A 26,986-nucleotide genomic window follows, 5' to 3' on the forward strand; every position below is an offset into this window, starting at 1 on the left:
TCAGACAGCTTGGTTCCTGAGGAAAGCAGAGTCACTGCGAATGAGCTGATGGCTATTGTGAAAAAATCCAAAAATATGAAGGCCCCCGGTTTCGACAACACATTCAACATTGAGCTGAAACATTTGAGTATTCGCTCATTTGTCTTCTTAGCTAAAATTTTTGACAGGTGCTGGGAGCTTGGTTACTTCCCTTCAAAGTGGAAGTTAGCTAAAGTTATCCCAGTTTTGAAACCGGGGAAAGATTCTTCCCTATTAAAGCGCTATCGGCCCATCAGCTTACTCTCTGCCCTATCCAAGCTGTTTGAAAAGTCAATACAAAGGCGAATTCTTGCTTTCGCAGATGAACAAGATATATTTCTGGAAGAACAGTTTGGGTTCCGGAAAAGAAGATCCACCATCCACCAACTCACAAGGGTTAACTACGTCATCCAGTAAAACAAATCAGTGTCCAAAACGACTTCCATGGCAATATTGGATATTGAAAAAGCATTCGATAATATGTGGCACGATAGCCTGGTGTTTAAACTGCATCGGTATAATTTTCCCATGTATCTTATTAAAATTATCAAAAATTATCTTGCAGATAGAGCCTTCCAGGTTTCTCTGAATAATGCACTTTCAGAAAGATTTACTATTCCTGCTGGTGTACCCCAAGGAAGTATCCTAGGTCCCATTCTATAAAACAGTTTTACATCAGACATCCCACCTCTTCCGGGTGGTGGTGTTCTGTCACAATTTGCTGATGATACTGCCATTCTTTACAAAGGTCGTGTCATTAATACTCTGAAGAATAAACTACAGACACCGCTCTAACTGAATATTTTACAAGCTGGAAAATTGTGATCAATGCAGCAAAAATTCAGGTCATCTTGTTTCCACATTCAAGATCTCCAAAACTTGTTTCATCAGACGAATGCCGAATACGATTCGGTGATGAGGTCATCCAATGGTCCGACGAAGTTATCTATCTAGGACTCACCTTTGACAGACATCTGATATTCAGGTCACATGTTGACAAAATCGTTCAAAAATGCAGCATACTCATTAGGTCTCTGTATCCGCTGATTTGTAGAACATCTAAACTGTGCCTGAAGAATCAGATAGCTGTCTATAAACACATCATCTACCCCGCAATTGAATACGCAGTCCCTTTTTGGCGGGGCTGTGCACGAACACACAAACTTAGGCTTCAGCGCATTCAAAGTAAGATCTTAAAGATGATTCTAAATCTACCCCCTTGGACAAGGACTAGTGAAGTACATGAGATGGCCTCCCTGGATATACTAGAACAAAAATTTGAACAATACTGCACGAAATTTGAAGAGAGGTGCTCAATCTCTGAAATACAAATAATTCAAAATTTGTTCGTATTAGGTTAGAGATAGTTATAAGTAGGTAGATACTATAATTATTAAAATAAATATTATGATTAAACATTAGTACGTAAAACAAGAGTAACTAAAACACCGAACCGTATGAACAACAAAGATGAAAGGCCAAAGGGTCAAAACACTTGTACTGTAAAATGTTGATGTAATACACAAAAATAAGATTAAAAAACAGATATTTATGCAAAAAAAAAACGAAAATCGATCATTTCTTCTTGTGCGTTGGATGGAAGCAGACGTCGGGGCGAGAAGACGCATTCAAACAAAAGCATCGAAGAGCGCACCTTCTGCGTGGTTGAAAACCTAAAAAGCTCAGGACGTAGTTCTCATTTACCTTCCGGTCGTCAAGGCGAGAATACGCATTAAACCAGTTTCGCCTTGCAGTTTGTACGCAAAGCTAGTTTGAACTCAAATAAGAACGTTTGCATCATGCAACAGAGCTTCTGTTGCAAACGAAGAATGAAAAGTGGACTACATTATATAAACTCAGTCGTTCTAATGGCTCTAAATGTTATCTAAAGAACTATTAAGATTACTTCTTTGCAAATCGAAGGTAAAAATCCTTAGTTTAGTGAAAATCCAAAATAATGTAATTTGCCACGTGCACTTTTCGCTGGGCGAAAATCGGTCGAGAAAAAAGTGCTAAATATCGTAGAGAATTCCACAATTTGGTCCTTCTAAAAGGCTGAAATGAATCCTGTACAGCATCCTGATAGTTTCTTTCAATGAAATAGGCAAATTCGAAATGTCATAATCGACCTCAAAAATCGTTTAAAATTTTAGTAGTGAGAAGGGAGAAATTTCCACAATTCACACAATCGATTAACTATCAATTCGAATTCGAAAGTATAAAGAAATCGTGTCAGTTTCATTCGTATTCACGACATCCAGTTATGTCTTTGACATTACACACCCGTACTTTTTTAATACGATGTAGGTCAATTTTATTGCGATTTTTTTCCGTTCTTGAATGGTATTCCTTTTTTATTAATATTACTCCTTCTCGGCCCGGCCATACATACATTATGTTTAAAAGTTTTTGAGAGTTCCGCATTTCTTTTACCAATTTCACAGAAGACGTCGAGAGCTCTTCCCGAATTTCGACTTTTGTTTCCTTAAAAGATTTGTCAATAGTAGTAGCAATCAATGGGCCATGCTCCTGCTTTTTATCAAGAACTATTCCTGTAGTGGTTTCGTTAGTGAAGACCACTCTTATTGGAATGGGGGTGTCAAAATTTTTATTACCAGGATACAAACGGGATGAAGAAACAAGTGAATCACGAGACAAATTAACACCAATACATTTAAAAGTTTTTAGCACAAGTTCGCCCACATTTTCATTAGGATATGAGGGTAAACCAAAGATCATCGCAGTATTTGCGACTGTCTTTTTGTTTTCCTTATCGTGATTTGTTTCTATTTTACTAACAGTGGCTGTTAGCAAAGTAAGAGAGTGTTTTAATGTATTAATTTCTAATTGCAGACGTTCATTCTCAGACTTCAATTCCTTGAAGTCCGACACTAATATATCGAACTACTCAGATAAAAAGTTCTGAGAGGACTTTACAGCACTAGTAATAATACTAACTTCCTCTCTTATCTGCTGCATTTAATCAGCCACTGCGCTTGAAATAGTAGCATTAAGTTTACTGCTTATCGAAGAAATAAATGATTTGTCCCTTTGTGCATCTCAGGAATGCGTTTGTAGATATCGGAACACTTTACAGAACAAAAATAAAGATTTTGCTTCGCCCGCCGAGTCGCTACACTCGTTATTTCTCGACATTTCGGATGAGCAGACATAAAGCAGTACAAACAGGTCAGAAGATCATTCTTGTAGGCCTCTGGCTGATGACAAATTCCACAGGACATTTCATCAGCCCTATCTCCCTGATCCATCACAGAAATTAGTTATCTAGACGCAAGCACACAATAAACACAGATGACGATATATTTGTTTGCAACAAAGAAGAATTAATGAAAGAAATGCACATTAATGTTGTCAAAAAAAACCAGGAGGGGAAAAACACCACTTAAACTAATATTAATATTTAGAGAAAATCGCCGAACTGCAAACAAATGGCCAAAGCACGGTAACCTACACAGTCCAAATTGTCCACAAGAGCAATGGAGCACAACACCTACCTTGATCAATCTCACAGCCAGAGGTGCGCCCAACCACCCACAACACCGCAAAAGAACCGTGCGGAACCTATCGATCAAAAAAACGTGAACCGGCAAGATAGCAACTAGAATATCAGCCCACTAAATCCACTTCCACCAATGCTTCAAACCACCCGTAAAAGAATACGCACTAACACGCTTACTGGCTGTTAACAGCACGCGCCCAGCGAGAACCTTCTGCACACAAATGCAACGAATGTCGTTACCGAAAAAGCAAAACCACTGCACCGGCACAAACCCAACCACTGTAACTTAGTAGATCTCAAGCTTTCACTATTGCTGTTACCATAAAATTGTGTGATTTGAAAGTTACATGGCTTTAAAACGAATGGAATAAAAATCAAAGAGCAACAACGACAGACTTGAACCGAAGAACATTAGATCACAAAGCACACCAGTTAGCCGACTAAGTCACTGAAGCGCATATCTGCTTGGCTGGTAAACCGTGCATATAAGTTCATACAGTCCTACTTGCTAGCCGAGTGCAAATTACATTCGGAGCCAGTAAATTTCTGTACTAATAGAATATTGCATCATTTGAGTAGTTATGAATTGTATCGTTTGTAGAATTATGTCAGCTGTTAAATTCATCATTTCTTTCTGAGGGAACAGTATACATTCCGCCAGTCATTTATTTCGTTTTCGTTTAATTCTAAATTTAACCCAGTTTAATTCCTAACTGCTGTCAAACCGTTTGTTTGAAGCTAGTTTCGAACCTAGTTTCAGCATTGTTGAACTAAAAATTAAATCAGTTTCGAACCTGGTTTTTATATTTTTGTTCAGATCCTCGTTGCTAAGGGCTAAACCAACACAGTTTGGTTAAAAAGTGTTTGATAGAGGGTCAGTTTCAGTTTTCTCAAGCGAAAACGACATTAGTAAGCAATAATGTTGATCCCGAATTAAGCACGTAGCTCTGAATGACGAATAACATGAATCTAGTATGCATGCGAAAACTTCACACAAAACAACTCGTCGCGCGCCAAAAGATTCTTTCTTTCGACGGCCAAGAACTTATGCAACTCGTTGCGCGAGTTAACGAAGTTACATTTCGGAATGTTGCTAATTGTGACAACGTGTGCAGAACGCACTGCAGCTAGGGTATTGTTAGTTTAATTTTTCGAAATAAAAGTTAGTCTTTATTTAGCCTTAAGCTGGAATTGACGTTTTTTTAAAAGAAATCCAAAGAAAAAAAGAAAGACAAAACAGCTAGGGTATTGTTAGTTTAATTCTTCGGAATAAAAGTTAGTCTTGATTTAGCCTTAAGCTGGAATTGACGTTTTTTAAAAAGAAATCCAAAGAAAAAAAGAAAGACAAAGGCAAAACAGCTAGGGTATTGTTAGTTTAATTTTTCGGAATAAAAGTTAGTCTTGATTTAGCCTTAAGCTGGAATTGACGTTTTTTAAAAAGAAGTTCAAAGACTCGATTTCTTAACTGGCGCCCGAGTAGGGACCGCCTCACGTGTGGGAATAGTATAAGTTCCAAGTGTCGGTGAAAAATCTCAAGTGAACAGTGAAACTGTGAAATCTGGTTCAAAGAGCCTGCACCGATAACGAACAAAGTAAGTTCTAAGTATCGGTGAAAATTCTTAAAGTGAACAGTGAAACTGTAGAATCTGGTTCAAAGAGCCATCACCGATAATAATCGAAGCGAGACGTGGGACACCGAGGAGTTAACCCGATCGGCATTAGGACCCTTAGTAGCTGCTCAGCAAAAAGGACACCCCGACGTGCCTGCCCACGTTTCCCCCACAAGAAGAGGTGGCACATAAAACAAAAAGTCCAGTTTTGGAAATGCTGGCATTAATGTAAGTAGATATATAATTAGATTAGATTACGCATTAGTGATATCAGTGAAAAAAATTGTTTTGTCAAAACAGAGAGGAAAAATAGTCGATTAGTTAGTATTTCGGAAAAATAATGCAACCGCAACCGGAACCTTCACCAGAAGCGGTGCTCGCTCGCCGACAGCAGCTCGCTATCGCCAATTTTTCTAATGTGGGAAAATTATCGGACTTTGTCCGAGATTTAGTAAAATTTGATGGCAAACCAACGGAATTAATAAGTTGGATTAGTGATGTCGGGGGCATATTTGATCTCTATCGAGATCATCCATCCGAATCGACCGAATTCGAACTATTACAACGAACAATCAGAAGAAAGGTCGTTGGTGAGGCCTCTGATGTTCTCAACTCCAATACTACTACTACTACTACTATACTAGTGAAGACAGCGGACGTGAAAACACTAAGCAAAGCGTATCACTTCTGTATAGACTTTTACAATATGAATGCGAGATATGTACCATTCAAAAATCAATATTCCAATCATCCATTACAAAAACCGAGGGATTTTAATTCACAGAAGCTGCCGCCCCCAGTTCCACCGCGGCGATTATCAGTTCACTCACCTTATGGACCATCTACTCAACAACCCAACAGAATATTTCCACCTGTTCATTCACCCTTTCGGACAATTCCAAGGAAATCATATGTTCCCTCTTCAGCCAGGTCCGTCACTTCCAAAACCCGAACCGATGGAAGTAGATCATAGTATCCACAGCCGCAATATCAATTATGGTACTCGGCCTATATACAGACCATTATTTCCAAGCAGATCGATATTTCCACAAAAGACATCGTTTCCGCCATACTCTCAGACGTTTAACCCTAAACGACAAGCTCACCCGTTGGAGAGCTCATATTCTTCCACCAACGATAATTTCTCTGACACATATTTCCCATATGACCTGCAACATGAATATAGCCCTTACGAATACTCCGATTCCTACTCAGACTACCAACCATATTACCCACAGGAGTATGAGCCAAGTAACCGGGATGATCAGACGAACGTCGAACTCGAATAGTCTAACCTAGAGGGAGATACAAAACCCGAACAGCAAGCTATTTTTTTAGAATGGCAAGCGAGTTGGTGAGACCAACTATGCCATATATAAACTTTAAAACTACCATCGGAGAGTTTCACTTTCTAGTAGATACGGGAGCCAACATCAATTTGATCCACCCACTCTTAGCAAAAAACTATTCACTATCAAGACCGTATCATTTTTCAGCAAGAAACATAGGAAGTGCAAACGGAAGATTTAACGCTAATACAGCAATAGATATCAACTTATTCAACCCTAAAATCAATCATTACGCACAGTTTTGTCGTGAACACGACTTACTTTACTATGGGGTGCCTTTTCAAAATTTACCCTCTGAGAGAGTGATAAGTTTTTGATCGTGAATATCTCTTGTTGTATCTAACGAATCAACATAATTTTTGCTACATGCCATCGGAAATATGATCACAATTTTATGATAAAATTTTCAGTTGTGTGACATAATCTCAAATAGTTCAAAATTAAACTTTTCTGAAATGTTTGGTATAAACGAGTATCAAAGAAGATAATTCATATGGCGCGTTTGCCTTTCTCGTATTTTGAAAGCTCATAGCTCAGTGATCTGTGGAAGGATTTATATAATCTAACTACCAATAGAATCGAAATTTTTCAACTTAAACGTGTATAGCAAAAGCATTGAAGTATTTCAATAGTACACTATTGAAAAACCTATCTCATTTGACCCATGTCAACACCAGCCAATCAGAACGCGTTCTGAGGAAGAGAACAAAATAGCTGCTGCTGTACAACAAATCGTTCAAGAAAAATGTTCCGAAAAGTGGTGAATATCGTAGTGAGTTCCTCAATTTGCTCCTTCTGAATGCTAGAAACGAATCCCTACAGCATATTGATAGTTTCTTTCAATAAATTATGCAAATCCGAAATGAAATAATCGACAATAAAATTCTGTATGCGGCTATTTTTATAGCCGTTAGGACCGCCCATTAGTGAAAAAGCTACAAACGAAATCACATAAAAGGAAATCTCTTAACAAAAATTCAATCAGTTTGGATTCTATCGCCACTGCGAGCAGATGTGTTTTGTGTCGTCTGCAAAGCTAGTTTCGCTTTCGACAAGAGCGATTACGTCACAGCTGCCAGTCATTTCGATGGATGAAAAAGCAACGTTGGAGAGCATTATAAAAAATCAGCCGTTCTAATGGCTCTAAAAGTTTTCTGAAGAACTATTAGGATTTGTTGTTCGCAAATCGAAAGGAAATATCCTCAGTTTAGTGCAAATCTAGAACAGTTTGGTTAGATTTTTGCACTTTTCGCTGTGTAAAATTCACAGTAATCGAGATCAAGTGAAGCCTTCTTTGTTTTTGCGAAAAATGTGGAATTCATGCAATTGATCAACAAATTGATATTCGGAAGTGTTAAGGAACATGTCATTTGTTTTCGTATTCACGACATCCAGTTATGTCTCTGACATTACCCACCCGCCTTTTCACTTCAAAATTTTCATCCGTTTTTCCGTGCTATTATCGGAACCGGTATTTTAACTGCATTAATTGCAAAAATTGACCTTGGTAACAACACTTTGCAATTATCTAAAGGAAACGAAGACTTAACCATCCCTCTCTTAAAATACTCTACAGAAAATAAAACAAATTCTTCAAACGCTGTAGTACACCAACCCATTTTACACCCAATTCCTAACGAAAAAATGTTTAGGACCTCTCATCTAGCGTATAATGAAAAAGTTAAACTACTCGAGGTGCTCGACACCATCAGGTATTTCATGAACCTGATGACAATTTGACCTGTACCACAGTCGTCGAATGTGCTATAGACACGGTGGATGAAATGCCTATCCACCAGAAAGTTTATCCATATCCTGCAGCATATGCCGAAGAGGTAATTCGTGATTCATACGTCGTCTCCACGTTCCGTCTTCCATCTGCACTCCGCCATAGATGGTCCTCAGTACCTTTCTTTCGAAAACACTGAGGGCGCGTTGGTCCTCTGCCAACATAGTCCAGGTCTCGAGGCCATAGAGAACAACCGGTCTAATTAGCGTTTTGTAGATGGTCAATTTCGTGCGGTGCCGTACTTTTCTCGATCGGAGGGTTTTTCTGAGTCCAAAGTACGCACGATTCCCTGCCAAAATACGTCTATGACTTGGATATATAATTGCATCAGACAGTATAAAACCGAATGCAAAAAAATAGAAGTGATCGAGAATTACCACAATCGAAGAGCTTAGATCATTCCTAGGAATGATGGGCTACTACAGACGATTCGTAAAGGATTTTGCGAAAATCGCAAAATCTCTTACAAACCTTCTACGAGGGAAAGGATGTACATCAAATAAGAAAATAAAATTAAATGAAATCGAAAAAACTTGTTTCAGGAAAATGAAGAGTATCTTGTCTGCTTTCGATATACTGATTTACCCTGATTATAGTAAACCATTCTTGCTCACGACAGACGCATCGGACTATGCCATTGGAGCCGTTATGCCACAAGGCGAGACAGGCAAGGATAAACCTATCAATTTTGCTTCTAGAACTCTTTCAAAATCAGAAGAAGGGTTCTCTGTCCCGGAAAAAGAAATGTTAGAAATATTCTGGGCTTTACAGACATTTAGAAATTACTTATACGGAGCGAAATTCAAAATTTTAACAGACCATCAGCCCTTAACTTTCTCACTATCAGCAAAGAACACCAACGCTCAATATTAAACGCTGGAAAGCATACTTGGAAGAACATGACTATTCCATAGAGTATAAGCCAGGTAAAAGCAATGTAGTTGCAGATGCAGAGTCGAATAGCATGCTCTCTGACCGGTACTCAACATTCAGCAGACACCAGTGACGATTTTTATATAAAATCAACGGAAGCTCCAATTAATGTATTTAGACACCAGGTTATTTGAAAACAAGGCCCGAACAAAGTTACCACCGAACATCCCTTTGACAAATATACTAGAGTACACGTTTGTATCCAAGAAATTAATGATCAATCACTATTACAGGTCCTCAAGAATAATTTCGACGTAAGTAAACTAAACGGAACATTTCGGAAGTAAAAGGTTGTTAATAATCCGCTTTTCGCAAAAACAATTCAAGGACATCAGGGACGAAAATGAACAGTGGGACGTCATCGTGCGCATCGAGGCGCCGAGGAAAACAAATGGCAAATTTTGAGGAAGTTTTACTTTCCAAAACTCTCTCAAAAACTGCATGATTTCGTGAAAAATTGTCAAACCTGTCATGAAAATAAATACGATCGGAGCCCAATTAACTTCCCAATATAAAAAACTCCTATCCCAGATCAACCTTTCCGAACAACACACATAGATATCCTTTTTATAGATAATCTCCAATATTTAACATACATCGATAAATTTTCAAAGTACGCAGGCTTACTTAATTGAGTCCAGGGCTGCAGTCGACCTTATACCAGCTGTGAAGGAGGTGTTGTCAAAATTCAGGTTTCCCGAAACATTGGTCATGGACCGAGAAAAGTCATTTATGACCGGAGAACTGGTGAATTTTTACAATACCAACAAAATCACACCATATATTGTGGCTACAGGTCGAAGCGAAATGAATGGTACAGTAGAATGCTTCCATTCAACATGTTTGGAAATCTATCGAATCACGAAATTCGAAAATCCAGGGAAAAGTCCCGCAGAAATAATGAACATTTCCATAGTGAAATATAATCATACAGTCCACTCTTCCACCAAATACACTCCATACGAAATAGTCATACTAAACTCCCAAAGTTCCCATATAATTGAGACTGTCTACAAAAGTTTACTCACAAAACAGAAAAAAAAACATGAAATACCACAACTGGAAAAAAAGACACAAAACCATTGAAAAGGGTACTGACGCATACGAAAAAACGAGATGTAGAGTTGAAACGACTCATCGCTACAAAAAAATACAACAAGTAAACAACAGTACAGTGAAGACAGCTGACGGCAGACGTGTTCACAAAGACGATATAAAAATTCGCAAAATATAACTAACAACCAGACGGATAGATTCTATCATTGACCTTCATTTATAGACTACTAATAATTCAACCATCATGGGGACAAACGATACACCTAACAATATTGTACAACCAACCAATCATAATACTTGACCACGGCATTTAACGAATACAGACTAGTAATTACTATTATATTCACCACTTTAATGGAATGGCTATCAAAATGCATATAATTAATTTGAAATATGCATACAAGGAACTAACTGCTAATCAATTTACACCACTCATTTTACAACAATTTGAGGAGATAGATCAAACTCTTAGGAAAATATCCATAACAAACAGGCAGAAACGATGGGATAGATTGAGAACTACCTGGAAATTCATCGCTGGCAGTCCAGACGCTGACAAACTAAAACTAATAAATTTTTCCATAAACAACCTTGTCACCAATAATAACCTTCAGGTAAAAATTAATAGAGAATTAACACTTCAGATAAAAGAGACTATCTTTAAAACTGACGCACTGAAGCTGTTTAATGCAAAATCCTCTGAATCTCATACCATACACATTCTAATGAATCTTGAATACTTGCAATCAAAACTACAACAAATTATAGAAACAATAGTTTTAGCCAAGCTAGGAGTTTTGAACATTCAAATATTAACCGAAGAGAACTAAAAATCCTGTCAGAAGATCTAGCTAGGGAACACTTGATCACACACACTACTATCGAAATCATCTCCTACGTCACCGCATCAATCACCACGAATCATCAGGAAGTCGTTTTGTTGATAAAAGCACCCAAATTAGACAACGGATTCCGTCCATAAAGTCCACATTCACCCTATCATTACAAATCATAGCCAAATTCATTTGCCCCAACGAAATTATCTCATCTCTAAGAACGAATGCTTCGCCATAAAACCATCAGATCCTACCATTTTCAACAAACATGAAATAATGCCAGTAAACCTAGACTCATAGGGACTAGGGTCATATTTGATCACCTACACCAACTGCTCCATAAATGTAAGCAGTTATAGTTTTTCCAACAGAGTGCAATATCTCACAGGAGCACCGATTAAACTACCTCTTGATGGAGTACCCATTACAAAACAGCAAGAAGTTCTAAATCTGAGTTTATTTAGAACACATCCACAGCTTGAAGATGCAAACTAGGAAGGATCTGGAGTTTATCAGACTAGAGCCCAATAGCATCTAATGTCCACATCGGTCTATCTTTGGAAGCAAATTTGCTATCCCCATAGTTAACATCTTGGCATATTTTTTGGTTTCTTTATTCGCAGGAGAAAAACAGCAATACTGATAGGCCATCAAAAAGAAGAATCGAGCCAGTCAACCAACACACAATCAAGTTCAAGACTCGGACATTGATGGAACTGATTCGTACGGAGCCTCATGTCTAAAAGGGGACCAGTTAACGACCTTGCTACCCGGAGTTGCACCCGACGACACCTCAACAGTAACCAGGCAGCAGAGCACATTATGTGCTGATGCAGAACACGGCATACATTTCGGCATGTTGCTAATTGTGACAACGTGTGCAGAACGCACGGCAGCTAGGGTATTGTTAGTTTAATTTTTCGGGATAAAAGTTAGTCTTGATTTAGCCTTAAGCTGGAATTGACGTTTTTTAAAAAGAAACCCAAGGACTCGATTTGTTAACTCGCGCCAAACATCAATCGTAGATCTAGCAATCATTGGCGACTTTTTCAAAGGAAAATTCTATTCTCCATACAAAACAACTTTATGGTTTTTTCCAACGTTTCCGAAAAATTTTCCAATTTTTTTATGTACGAACTCGGTCGAGGTAGAAACTAATCGAACCAAAAAAGAATCATGTAAATCTATCCATCTGCTCTTACGTGATGCGATTACAAAGAATGACTTCTGCATTTTCTATATACATATATATATATATATATATATATATATATATATATATATATATATATATATATATATATATATATATATATATATATATATATATATATATATATATATATATATATATATATATATATATATATATATATATATATATATATATATATATATATATATATATATATATATATATATATATATATATATATATATATATATATATATATATATATATACAGCATCCGCCATCTAACTTTTTTTGAACCAGCTGTTATTTCGACATTGGTAACATTAATGTCACTTCTGATGTGACAGAAACTTAGTTTTATCCTTCCGCTGAACGAAAATGGTTGTGTATACGCTTGAGGAACGCGTGAAAATAGTGCCACCTGGGCTTGCGATCAGCTTGAAGTAGACGCTGATTTTTGCCAAATAATCATCTTCTCGGATGAGGCACATTTTCACCTCGGCGGGTATGTTATTAAGCAAAATTGTCGCATCTGGGGGACGGAAAATCCGCACGTTATCATGGAGAAGCTAATGCATCCTCAAACAGTGACGGTTTAGTGCGGATTTTGGTCTGGCGGCATCATTGGGCCATTTTTCTTCGAAAATGAGGCAGGAGCCGCCGCCACGGTCAATGGCAAGCGCTACCGCGCCATGATTAGCGATTGGTTCTTCCCGTTACTTGAAGAGGAAGACTTGGACACCATTTGGTTCCCACAAGACGGCGCTCCGTGCCACACAACCAACGCTACGATCGATCTTCTGCGCACAGTCTTCGAAAATCGAATTATTAGTCGAAATTCGAATGTCTTTTGGCCGCCTCGGAGCTGTGATTTGACGCAGATAGAATATCTTTGGGGGGCTGTCAAAGATAAGTGTTATGTGGACAAGCCAGAGACAATTCAAACCTTGAAGGACAACATTCGTGCAGCCATAGCTGAAACAAAGCTGCATACAATCGAATGTCGTTCACTGCATCAAAACCGTCGTCCGAGCACGAGAAAAACAAACAAGCGCCAAGAGTTTTTCTTTTTAACACTCGTTGAAATCAAATATTTAAGAAAACTAGAATTTTGAGTTATTTCTGGTTATTTCATACTATTGAATATTTTTGCAAAAATTGCTTATCATATTCCCGACAGCATAAGGCAAAAATTATGTTTCTGGGTTAAGTACATCAAGAGACATTCTCGATTAAGTTCTACCCATTCTTGCACAAGGTAAATTTTGAAAAATTTAGATTTTTGCTAGAACTCAGTTCCTTAATTCAGTTTTTGAATTCGATACCGGATCCTGAATCCATGATATAAACAATGTCTAAAAATACTCAACATTGCAAACATCGCATAGATTCTACAAATGTTGATTTTAGAATCATAAAATAATTATCAATGCACTACGCCAATCCTCCCCCAATGGGTATATGAATCTAAAAAAACCTTTTTTAATCCACATAGTGGTGTAATGATGCCTTTCTTATATTACTTACATTTTAATAGCATCACTAGAAGATTCTGTCAAGTTTCTCAAGTTACTTTCTTCGGTATAAACAACCATCAACTTTTCAATTTGTGAACTTTTATGTCAAGTTGATAAAGATTTAAATGTGGAAACTCTGCACGCTACACAAAATTGAACAAAGCACGCTGTGTACTAGGCGGGTGCGTATTGTTCTTCTTCCGTACCAGCACGTACCGATACGTACCCTCATTTGCATCTTTTTGTATGACAGTTTGTAAGTTTTGATACTTATTGCCCTATGATTTCGGAACTGGAAGTCGGATCTGAATGAAATTGCACAGTATATTTTAAGACACTGAAAGCTTTAATTGAATCATGATTTGTGAAAATCGGATTAACCGTTGCTGAGAAATCGAAGTGAGTTCCGTTTTTTGATCTTTTCTTCGCTATTATCGGTGCGTTTCACTAATTGCAGTGTAATACCGGAACCGAAAGTCGGATCTGGATCAACTGTTCGGGGACTTTTTGAAGAATTTCAAGACCTCTCATTTGAAGAATTTCAAGACCTTTCATTTGCATCTTAACCTATAAAAATCGGTTGCGAAACTTCCGAGAAAATTGAATGCGGATTTTCTCATAGACTTGCACATATTACCTTGTAATTCCGGAACCAAAAGTCGGATCGAGCTAAAATTCAATAGAGATCTATGGTACTATAAGACCTTTCGTTTGAGTTCCAGTTTGTGAAAATTGGTCTCGCCAACTCTGAGAAAAGTGAGTGATATTTATTTTCATTTTTTGGTGCATACCACCCTGTAGTTTCGGAACCGGATGTCGGATCGAGATAAAATTCAATAGCGATCTATGGGACGATCTTTCATTTGAATCTGAGTATATGAAAATCGGTTCAGCCATCTCTGAAAAAATCGAGTGACATTATTTGTCACATACACACACATAGACACACAGATATTCGGTCGGTTCGTCGTGTCGAATGGTACATGACATTCGGATCACGGGCTTCGGTTCAAAAGGCGGTTTTCAGTTCGGTGATAATATAGCCTTTTTATATGAGAAAGTCAAAAACAACTGTATATTTTTAAATATTTTTTTATTGATTATAGGACCGCTTCTCTTTTGCGTGTATTCATTTCACCCGGATATGTGTCTGACATCACACACTCGTATTTCTTTTCATTTTGAAATATTTAACCACGTCACTCCGAAACCAGACACTCGCCCAGACGCAACGTTCTTAGGGGGCGGAAAACAAATCCTTGGGACCTATTTTTTTTGCTCCTTAACCGTTGTGCACTCGAAAAAAAAAACACCTTTAACCACCCGCATGGGTACCCGGGTACCCATTTTTTTAAATCGCTGTAAGTTGAGCATTTTTCAACCGATTGAAGTAATTTTAGCACTGTTGGATTCAGGAACTTAAGCTCTTTGGGATTGGTACCCATAAAGATGGACATGGTGCTCCTGGTTCCCAGGAACCCGGATATCCTAAATGAGTTCCGACATCGAGGCATTTATACACGGATTTCACGTATTTTTGTAATCTTATCTAAGAATTGCTATATGAAATCAAGTGCTATGCTGAGTTGTTATGTTTATATATTTCAGGGGGCATCCGTTATGTACGTAACATAAAATTTTGAATTTTTCTACCACTCCTTTCCCCCTTTGTCGAGCATTTCTCAATCTTTTCACCATGTATTGTCACGTATTTTTGAAACCTCTCCCCCCTAAACGCGTGACGTACTTTATGTATGTTCCCTTATATACTTCACTTTCTTATCTTCAGTTTGAAAATTATTATGTACTTCAGGCCTATTGCGAGGAGCACGCAATACCAAATTTTGTGTTATGTATGCAATGTAATTAAATGCAATAAAAATTAGTGAAAGCAGTAGTAAATTTCAGGTAATAAAAATATAAGGAGTGTAATGAAAATGTAACAAAAACAATAAATTTTGAAATTGAACATGTAATCAATTCGGTCTGCGTGCCCCTCGGCCTCAGGCGATGTAAATATGTATAAGTGAGATGTCCTGCAACAGTTGGCAGCGTTGTGTATTCTACATATGTGTTGATGAAATGTCTCGGAACAGTTTGATGGTAAAGTTGCAAAAAGTAATCAAAACGGATACAGATTTCGTCTCGTCGTTTTCACGGATAAGTGCAAAGGATTTCCTTCGAAAATTTAAATCAAAATGCCGAAACCAGGATCCAGGCGACGGGGAAATAAGTTGTGTGAAGCCGGATCAACAGTAAGGGAGCTTGAGAAGAATCGCGATGAAGAAGATGCCGGCATGTCATCGGGGGATGAAGAAGCATCTGATGCCGGAAATGAATTTGTTTTTGAAGTGAACAGTGATGATGAGTACGATTCTGATGAAAGTTGTGAAGAAGATGAGGCGCAGTATGATCTCTCGACAAAAGATGGAACGCAGTGGAGTAGAACTCCGCTACCGTCTAGCAAGACACGTAAACGAAATATTCTCCGTCAGAACGGGGGCGCAGCGAAATTTACAAACTTATATACAGCTAAAGAAATATTTAAAACAATCATGACTCCTGAAATCATATCTATAATTTTAACTGAAACCAATAAAAAGGCTCGACATATTCTTAGTTGTAAAGAAAAACCAACAGTACACACCGATTTTACAACAGAAGAACTAGAGGCCTTCTTTGGCTTGTTGCTCTTTGCTGGTGTACACCGATCTAATAAAGAAAACATTACTGAGCTTTGGATGCCTGGTCACTTGCCACTTTTTCGAGCCACGATGTCACGCAACCGATTCTGCGACATACTTCGTTTTATTCGATTCGACGACGGAACTACTCGAAGTGAGCGCTCTAAAACCGACAAAGCTGCTGCAATAAGAACTGTATGGGATCTTTTGAACGTAAATTTGAGGAAAGGATTCGTTCCGTACGAAAACCTAACGGTTGACGAACAGCTCTTTGGATTTCGAGGAAGAACTAAGTTCACACAATACATGCCTCTGAAACCCGAAAAATACGGCATCAAAGTGTTTTGGGTTTGTGATGCCAAAACATCATACCCATTGCAAGGAAAAATATACACTGGAAAACCAGCCGAAGGACAACGACAAAGTAATGTTGGCGAGAGAACAGTATTGGATCTTGTTGCTCCATACAAAAAATCAGGCAGAAATATTACTATGGATAACTTCTTCACTGGTAAGTATCTTTAGCTCACTTGATGTTGAAAATTTAGAATCGAAAACTTGAACACTATTTTCACTGTGTACAGGTTACAATTTGGCGAAAATGTTGAACAGTTGGAATCTCACTATGGTGGGAACAGTCAGAAAGAACAAAGTTCTTACCAGTCATCATGCAACCACATAAAGATCGTAAGCAATATTCAACGGAGTTCGCATTCAACAGGGAAGCAACATTGTGTTCTTACGTACCCAAGAAAAATAGAGCTGTTGTCATGCTTTCGACATTGCATACAACTGCTGACGTAGAAAAAACTGTTGTTGCAAAGCCGGAGATAATAACATATTATAATGCGACAAAGGGTGGGGTAGATAACATGGATAAATTGTTTTCGGAGTATTCCGTCCAGCGAAGAACCAATCGTTGGCCTCTGGCAATGTTTTACAATATTTTAAACATTTCCGCTCTTGCTTCTTACGTCATCTATTATCACCACAATGTTGAATTTTCTACGGATAAACGAAGAAAATTTTTGAAGGAATTATCTCTGCAGCTTTGTACACCGTCAATTGACCGTAGAATCGAAAATCACAAGATTATTAGCAAGTACTTCATTCGAACAGCGATCGAGGAAGTCATCGGGAAAGAAATTTCAGCCCCACTTCCAGCCAGTGCTTCTATTTCTGCTGAACGTGATTCTACCGGACGAGCGTTGCAGGTTGGAGTGTGCCACATTTGCAAAAGTGTAAATAACCAGCGGCGGAAGACAAGAAAGGCCTGCAAATTCTGCAATAAACCTGTATGTAACCAGCACTGTAACGACATTTGCAATAACTGTAATCCTTAAATTTTAATTGAATGAATAAAAGATGGAAAAATTAAGCACACGGGAAATTTTTAATTCTGGCAACAAACATTTCGAAACATCACGAAGTTACTTCCCAAACAGTTTCGTTCTCATTTATATTTCCTTTTTTTCGTTCTATGAGAGTAAGAATAGGCCAACTACCCTTTAGATGACGTCATTTTTCTACAAAAGGTTCATTTTGGTACGGCCTTTCTCAAATAGCTGGTTTGGAAAAGTTTCAAATTAGTAAATGACATTTATGGTGGAAAACACAAGTGTCGGAACATTCTACGGAAATCCGGATTAACGGGAACCAGAAGAACCTACTACAGCAATATACACGGCCATCGAAAAGTGGATAAATTTCTGAATTTACCCGTACTGAAAAAATTCAAATCGGATGGAATTTGCCTTAGTTACAAGCATTTTTATTTGTGGGTACCCGGGTACCCATTCGGGTGTTTACGTAATAAAAAAAATTTGAGCCCCCCCATTCGACCCCCCTTACTGTAAAATGAAAAGTCAAAGCATGAGAAGTTATGGTCCAACTAGTTCTTGGAATTGACCGAATTGCAGAATCTTAGTTTAAACCTAACTCAGAAATTTCTTATTTTGAAATTCGAAAAGGTACCCGGGTACCCATTCGAGTGCATAAGGGTTAAAGACATCAAGACATACACACATACACAGACATTTGCTGATCTTGACGAATTGAATCGAATGATATGTGACAATTAGCCATCCGTGTTTTGGTTACAAAATCGACTTCCACAGTGATTTCATAAACTTTCTTTACTAGAAAGGCAAAGACTAATAAGGCATTTATGCTTGATAATTGAAACGAATTGATATTTTAACTTCATAAAATTTCCTCCAAGATATATGAACTACAAAAGAATGCGTGATCGATTACACACTTTACAGTATAGTGCTGATCATGCTACTCCTTAGTGGTCTGATGTTTAGCTTATACATGGTAATGGATCATAGATTGGTCTGGTTATAAATATACATTGAGCTGAAGGTATTACGATTGATTCATATGCGCACCTACCTTTGTCTTGGGCAGTCAAGAGGGAAGACGATAAGGTTTGTTTTAGCTTTCCAAATGTTCCGGTAGTTTCCAAATTGTTGTGCTGTGCCACTTCTTCCGGAGCGACCATCTGCAAAAATGAAAAATAGGTTTTACTATAATGCAACGCTTATCAATGCATCTATTCAACTTTTTATTAAATTGTTAATTCGTTTAAATATTCATTCACATATTTATTTATTCAGAAAATTCTTTGGTATCATCAGAATTAAATTTATAATAATTGAATAGAAGGTAACCGCAAACGAGCACAGTATATGGAATACCCAGAAACGTAAGTACAAGAGATATGGAGACATATGGTAGAAGCTTTCTTCCTTTGGTCAAGTACTGAAAGCTATAACATAATATAACGGAAGTAAGCAGAACTGTCAGAATTGTGGGTACGAAATGGAAGATGGAAAGGGAAACCATCATATAGAAGTGTTAATAGCGAAGTATTTAGAATTATTGAATATTATTATACAAATAGTGCTAATTCTTGAGCGAAATTGATAACGTTGACTACTAGGTAAATCATAACAGTAACTAGTATTTCTATTGCGAAAGTGTTTTTTACATTATTATATAACAGTTCAAACTCTATCCGCTGTAGGTTCTAACCTATATTACTTCGCGTCGCTGTATAGAAGGCCGATAACTTACCAGTTCTTACTATTCTTTACGTTTCGTCTTAGACTCGTCAGTGCAGAGCAGTTCAAATTGAACTGCTTATTACAAACTTAAACAGTTCAACTAGAACCGCTAAGCAGACGTAAAGTTAATGCTACTTGCAAAACACTTATTCATTTGGTACCGAAGTACCACGTCTTTCCTAACGTGCCGAACGAAAACGTTACTTGTTCTGCCGAGAAACTTTACCCGGCGACGAATAGAGAAACTTTTCTAGGTGACGAATAAAGAAGAGGAAATTAAACGTAAGTCAAATTCGAAGACATTGATAATGTTTTTAATTCAAACGTATAATAGAAATGAGAGGTGCAGTAACAGCTAGAATTTGTAAACTGAAACGTTGTTACAAATTTAATTTCATACAGGGAAATTATAATCTTTTCTTTCCTGCGAAACTCAAACCCGTTTGGTTTATTTTGGAAAAGCCCGGTGGAGATGAAATTTGGCAATCTTCCTCTCCAGCAGGCATAAAACCTCCTCATCATTTGTATCAACAGATTACAATATAGGCTTAACAATTCCATTATAACTAACACTTAAGACTATATTTATAACACTATAACTAGTTGATGACACCAAGCATAACAGGTCAGTAATAATGCTCTTGCCTAAAGGGTCAGAGAGAGGAGAAAAGTGGATAGGTAAATGGAATACAAGGGTTGGTGAAGGGGGTGCTAAAGATTGTGGAAGACAGAAAAAACGACGGGGTTAGAATCGGCATGTAGATCTAATTATTGATAAAAACAATGGATGATGGAAGACAGAACAAAAGAGGAAAAGGCGACCGGGTTAATTTGGGCGAGCGAATCTAGGTAGTCTCTATTGAAGATGATAGAGAGACGGAGTGGGGCTTGAACGAAAATAAAACATTAACGGTTCCAGACAAATCCTAATCTGACAAGTGACTATGAAACAATCGTTTAATCATGTTTCGAGATAAATGAAAGTCGAAGACATTTTAACAGTTGTTGAATAATGTTGGGCACATACTGGACAACGGCTCTCTATAACCATAATTTGTTCTTGAATGTCGAGATTAATCAACTGAAGGAGTTCGGGACAATCGATATGTGATTGAAGCAAATCAGCAACGAAAGTTGGCTTGAAGACATTCCTACAAACAAATAACCGATCAAGGTCAATAAGCTTATAGCCAACTATGTAACTAGGAAGATTAGTGGGATCTCTCCATGGTAGGTTACGCAGGGCAAATCTAACAAATTTATGTTGAATAGCTTCGATCCGCTCTATGTCGATTTGATAATGGGATGACCAGACAACAGCTGTATATTCAAATGTCGAGCGGACTAGAGCACAATATAATGCTTTATGACAATGTACATTGACAAAGCTCTTAATAATGTGAAAGACGAAACCTAAAAGCTTGGAGGCCTTAGAGATCATATGATCGATATGATTTTTGAAATTCAACTTGGTATCAATAACGATACCTAGATCTTTAACCGTAGACTCATGTTTCAGTACATTCTGCGAAATGTTATAGTCGTAGCTAATTGCCGATTGTAAGATAAGATATGATTCATGCCAGTTGAGTAAAGATCCACTGAATCTATGTTTTTCGAGTTTAGCAACTACAATTTGGTGATTTATTTTGTCAAATGCTGCGAAGAAATCCATACAGATAGCGTCAACCTGAAGGAGATGGGAATGAAATAACATTTTGTTCAGTTGCTTATAACGATTGTTGAGAAACATATAATGAGATCTCAATTTTAGCGAAGGATGCTTCGATAGTTTTCTTAGAGCAGAACGTTTAGCACGCTTATAATGTTTTAGGGTCAGGTTGGACCATGGGGGAAGGACAGATTCACGTCGAATGTTTTTGGGTACAAATTGATCGATAGCATATGGGATAGCAATGGAATTGCAATTGCCATTAGTAAACAGGCTTCTCTAGTCTAGCGACAGCAAAAACTGATTCATTATCTCGAAATTTCCTCTCTTGAAATCTTAATATGTGTCTTCAGAAACGCAATTAAAACCTTCAGAAACGTAATATCTATGCATCTCGAATCGAGTTGCTCGAAACGATTATTTTTTAAGTCGATTCAACTGAACTGTGGCATGACGTATCACTTTCGACCACGTGATCGAGATCCTAACAATGTGGTACTAGATTTCGACTGACGCTGCTCTACTTGTCATAACAAACATAGGTAAACAAACCCATATATATTGAAATCATGAAAAAAATTTAAACTGTGAATTATTGTTTGGGTATTTTCGATTACAATTATTCGGTTCAAGTACTGAAAAGAAGAAAAATGTTTGTAATACTGCGGTTTTAAGTTGCCACGAAATTAACATGAACACATTTCTGAAATTTAAATCAAGGAGCAGATTCGTTTCCAATCCATTTGAAAACGTAAAGATTTTTTCAAGCGTGTTCTTGTACACAATTTATCGATGAATTTTTGAAATTATATAAAACAAAATTCTGTGTTTTTCATGTATTGTTGCAAGTCTAACACAATTTACGTCATCCATATGTGTAGTTTTAATCAAAGGCTTTTAGGTTCTGCAACTTTCATTGCAGTATTTTCTCATATTTATTAGGAGATATTGCTTTAGCTTTAATATCCATTTTTGCCTTTCTCATATAGAAAAGCTATGCAATCACTGCGAAAATCGACTTTTTAACCGAGACCCGGAGGGCCGAATGTCATATACCATTCGACTCAGCTCGATGAACTGAGCAAATGTCTGTGTGTGTGTGGCCGTCCGTGTGTGTGTATGTAACAATAATATGTACTCACTTTTCTCAGAGATGGCTAAACCGATTTTCACAAACAAACAAACGGTTCCGGAGATATATGATGATATGTACCAAAAAAAATGAAAACAATATGCACTAACTTTTTTCAGAGATGGCTGAACCGATTTTCACAAACTAAGATTCAAATGAATGGTATTATAGTCCATAGTTTGCTATTGAATTTCATTTGAATGTGGCTTCCGGTTCCGGAGTTATATGGTAATATGTGAAAATTTGAGAAAAAGTTTACACTCAATTATCTCTGGAATAACTCAACCGATTTTCGAAAACTGAGATTAAAATGCAAGGTCTTACAATATCCTGAAAATTTGTAGAACATTTTATCTGGGTCCGACTTCCGGTTCCGGAACTAATGCGTTATAAGTGGAAAACTACCAATTTTATTGGTATTTTTCCACGAACGATGGTTAAAAACAGGTACAAATCCCATAAAACTGTCTGATACATTCTTCTAGTTTGCAGAGCTTGTTAGTTTGTGGGAATGAAAACTTAATTCGGCACTACTGGTTCCCTCTTTTCCTGTTCCGATAGCACCGAAAGTGGAGAAGGAAAACTCCTAAAACTAAATTCACTTAGATTTCTCTGCGATGCTTGAACCGATTTTCATAACTCTTGATTTGAATTAAAGTTCATAATACTGTGAAATGTCATCCGGATCCGATTTCCGGTTCCGCAATTACAGGGCAATGAGTGTCAAAGTTTTCAAATCGCCATATAGAGTGACAATAGGTACAACACCGATAATAATAATAATAATAATAATAATAATAATAATAATAATAATAATAATAATAATAATAATAATAATAATAATAATAATAATAATAATAATAATAACAATAATAATAATAATAATAATAATAATAATAATAATAATAATAATAATAATAATAATAATAATAATAATAATAATAATAATAATAATAATAATAATAATAATAATAATAATAATAATAATAATAATAATAATAATAATAATAATAATAATAATAATAATAATAATAATAATAATAATAATAATAATAATAATAATAATAATAATAATAATAATAATAATAATAATAATAATAATAATAATAATAATAATAATAATAATAATAATAATAATAATAATAATAATAATAATAATAATAATAATAATAATAATAATAATAATAATAATAATAATAATAATAATAATAATAATAATAATAATAATAATAATAATAATAATAATAATAATAATAATAATAATAATAATAATAATAATAATAATAATAATAATAATAATAATAATAATAATAATAATAATAATAATAATAATAATAATAATAATAATAATAATAATAATAATAATAATAATAATAATAATAATAATAATAATAATAATAATAATAATAATAATAATAATAATAATAATAATAATAATAATAATAATAATAATAATAATAATAATAATAATAATAATAATAATAATAATAATAATAATAATAATAATAATAATAATAATAATAATAATAATAATAATAATAATAATAATAATAATAATAATGATAATAATAATAATAATAATAATAATAATAATAATAATAATAGTAATAATAATAATAATAATAATAATAATAATAATAATAATAATAATAATAATAATAATAATAATAATAATAATAATAATAATAATAATAATAATAATAATAATAATAATAATAATAATAATAATAATAATAATAATAATAATAATAATAATAATAATAATAATAATAATAATAATAATAATAATAATAATAATAATAATAATAATAATAATAATAATAATAATAATAATAATAATAATAATAATAATAATAATAATAATAATAATAATAATAATAATAATAATAATAAAAATAATAATAATAATAATAATAATAATAATAATAATAATAATAATAATAATAATAATATTAATAATAATAATAATAATAATAATAATAATAATAATAATAATAATAATAATAATAATAATAATAATAATAATAATAATAATAAAATAATAATAATCCTACTACATGTTTTATGCTGCTGATTCATGCTGTTTAGCTTGACTTACATATGCAGAAGTAACGGAAACGCAGGTTTGTTTCGTTTGTTAGATTTCGTTTAATTGGTTTAATCGAAATAGAGCATGAGATAGTAAGTATAGGTTTAACTACGTTCGAAACTGTTTCAATTTGTAGGTCATATTTGTTGGTAGCAAGCGTACAAACTTCGGCTATTCCGTTTATCTGAATCCGGTTTCGGAAGAATTGAAAACAGTGATTAAAAACTGCAAAAAGGATCTCGCTCACTTTTCTTGGATCGATTTTCACAAACTTATAAGTTCAAAAGAAAAATCTTACAGTTTCATACGGAATTCCTTAATTCGTTATGGATACTACTTTCGGTTCCGGAACTACAGGGTAAACAGGATTTATAGAGTTTGCGAGATTAGGTTCGAGCAAATTTTCCTATTTCTATTCAATAAACAGTTTTTTTTTAAATAACTATTTATTGGAATATGAGTTAAGATTTAAATTGGGTGTTCAGCCACAAGTGGTGACTTTTCAGCCCTATTATATATATATATATATATATATATATATATATATATATATATATATATATATATATATATATATATATATATATATATATATATATATATATATATATATATATATATATATATATATATATATATATATATATATATATATATATATATATATATATATATATATATATATATGATTTGGTTATTACCATGAGGACATTATTTGCTTCCGCAATTCTGAGATTTTTGTGTAGGGAAAATTCTAAACCTACTTGTATTGTGCCAATAAACAGTTGTTTTTGCGAATTTCACCGTTAAATTTATGATGTAATGAGTAATATAAGAGAGGCATCATTACACCACTAGGTGGATTAAAATAGGTTTTTGTAGTATTCATAATCTATTTAGGTACTATTGAAGAGTCAAATACACGCTAATAGCACGAGATTGTGATGCTTTTGGCATATTGTAAATACTTTCGAGGTGTTTGGAAAAATTTTTCAATTTACTTGAGTTAGATATATGGGTAAAAACATTATTCACTCATTGTTATCAAGCGAATAAACATTTCCCACAATCCGTTTGAACGACGTTTTCTGTCCACAGGTTTCAGAAATTTGATTACAAACTACAGTTACTGGGCATAGGTTAGTCTCGACTTACTTTTGTTATTTTAAATAAATACCACGCATCTTTCAACTAATATGCTTTTGAACAGTTCGACTTGTACATAATATGCCAAACAAACAAATTAAAAAAATTATATACAAAACAATGCATTAGAATAATGATTATCAATACTAATATGTTTATGAAAATCTAATATGTTATCGATAACTACCTAAAAAGAACCGTATTCGAAAACTCATAGTCGATAGTAATAAGGGTTTCGACCATTTCTTATTGAGTTCAGTCGTTTACGAACTCGATTGTTTTGGTTCCACAATGCCAAAACTTCTCGATAATCTAATACTTCTTTTAGTGAAGTCGAACGAAGCTCGATGATCGACTTCGAATCGAGATCCATAATACGGAACGTAGTCGATTCGATAAAATTTTAGTCGAATCTAGATGCATGATGTCACCCCTGGTTCAAGAAACGCGATCGAAAGCGATGTTAGGTTTTGAAGCCTGGTGCTATGTCCAAGTGGAAGATGGTGTCTATAGTAGTGGTGGTCGAGGAAAACTCGTAGACAAATCAGCAACCGGACGAAACTCTACCTGGACAGTCATGCAAGGTACGAGGGTCCCGACACCGACGACATGGTTCAGTGTGACGAGTGCAATTAGTGGTAACATTTTGCTGACGTGAGAGTAACGAAGAAGATCGAGAACCAGAGCCCGAGCTGTCTCAAATGCGTTGATGCAAAAAAGGTCTAGCTACGAACTACGGTCCCCAACCAGAATCTGACCGCAGAAACGAAGAACCAGTAGCTACAGAAAATCAACAACTTTCCGGTTCCCAACCGTATGAATCACCAAAAATTTATATTTCGTTCAAGAAAAGGGCTGAATCATAACAGAAACCCAGAAACCTTATTATTTGCTTCACGTGTTTTCTCGAAAAGTTCGATGCTGAAATTGGAGTTAATGATACCATTGGAGAAATACGAGCTCGAAAACCAGGTAGCTGAGAAGCGGCTTCTGTACGTCGACACTTAACATTCTTAAGCAATTGGCAAACCGATCAAACGTGGATTCTTGCGACGGATTCAATCGAGTTAGTGACGACGAAAATGATCGTAGTAGAGTGAATGATTGGATAAAAAACGTAAAAGCGTGAATCGAACGAGAGTGCAGAGTATTTCAGTGGTCAGAAGTGCTTCTCGCACTGCCAAAGAACAATCGATGTCACAGTCGATGTGTGGATTCTCAAACGATGAAAATATCGTTCGGCTGCAGGCTGTTTTTCTTCTTCAACAGCTGGTCAACAAACTTCCGCAGTCGATTAAATTAGTTTGGGTGTGTCATCGTCGCTAAGTTCCTAGGATCAACTTGGCGACCTTTGGGAATTGGGTGTACT

At 35.5% G+C, this 26,986-nt stretch overlaps 1 protein-coding gene across 15 annotated transcripts in view; it reads right to left on the bottom strand.

Moving 5' to 3' along the window:
* The window catches only part of LOC131430107 (regulating synaptic membrane exocytosis protein 2), a 1,567,561-nt gene that overhangs the window by 1,422,262 nt on the left and 118,313 nt on the right, over window positions 1-26,986 (bottom strand). For 14 of the 15 annotated variants that reach the window (XR_009229486.1, XR_009229487.1, XR_009229488.1 and 11 more), the window contains one exon: window positions 18,905-19,013. Coding sequence is in view for 10 of the 15 variants with exons in the window: in XM_058594797.1 (XP_058450780.1) it covers window positions 18,905-19,013 (109 nt within the window). In the remaining 5 variants the exon portion in view is untranslated. Of the gene's footprint in view, window positions 1-18,900; window positions 19,014-26,986 lie in introns of all 15 variants that reach the window. The other variant, XM_058594801.1, reaches the window with a different exon arrangement.

The sequence above is a fragment of the Malaya genurostris genome, chromosome 2, assembly GCF_030247185.1.
Source record: "Malaya genurostris strain Urasoe2022 chromosome 2, Malgen_1.1, whole genome shotgun sequence".
Lineage (NCBI taxonomy): Eukaryota > Metazoa > Arthropoda > Insecta > Diptera > Culicidae > Malaya > Malaya genurostris.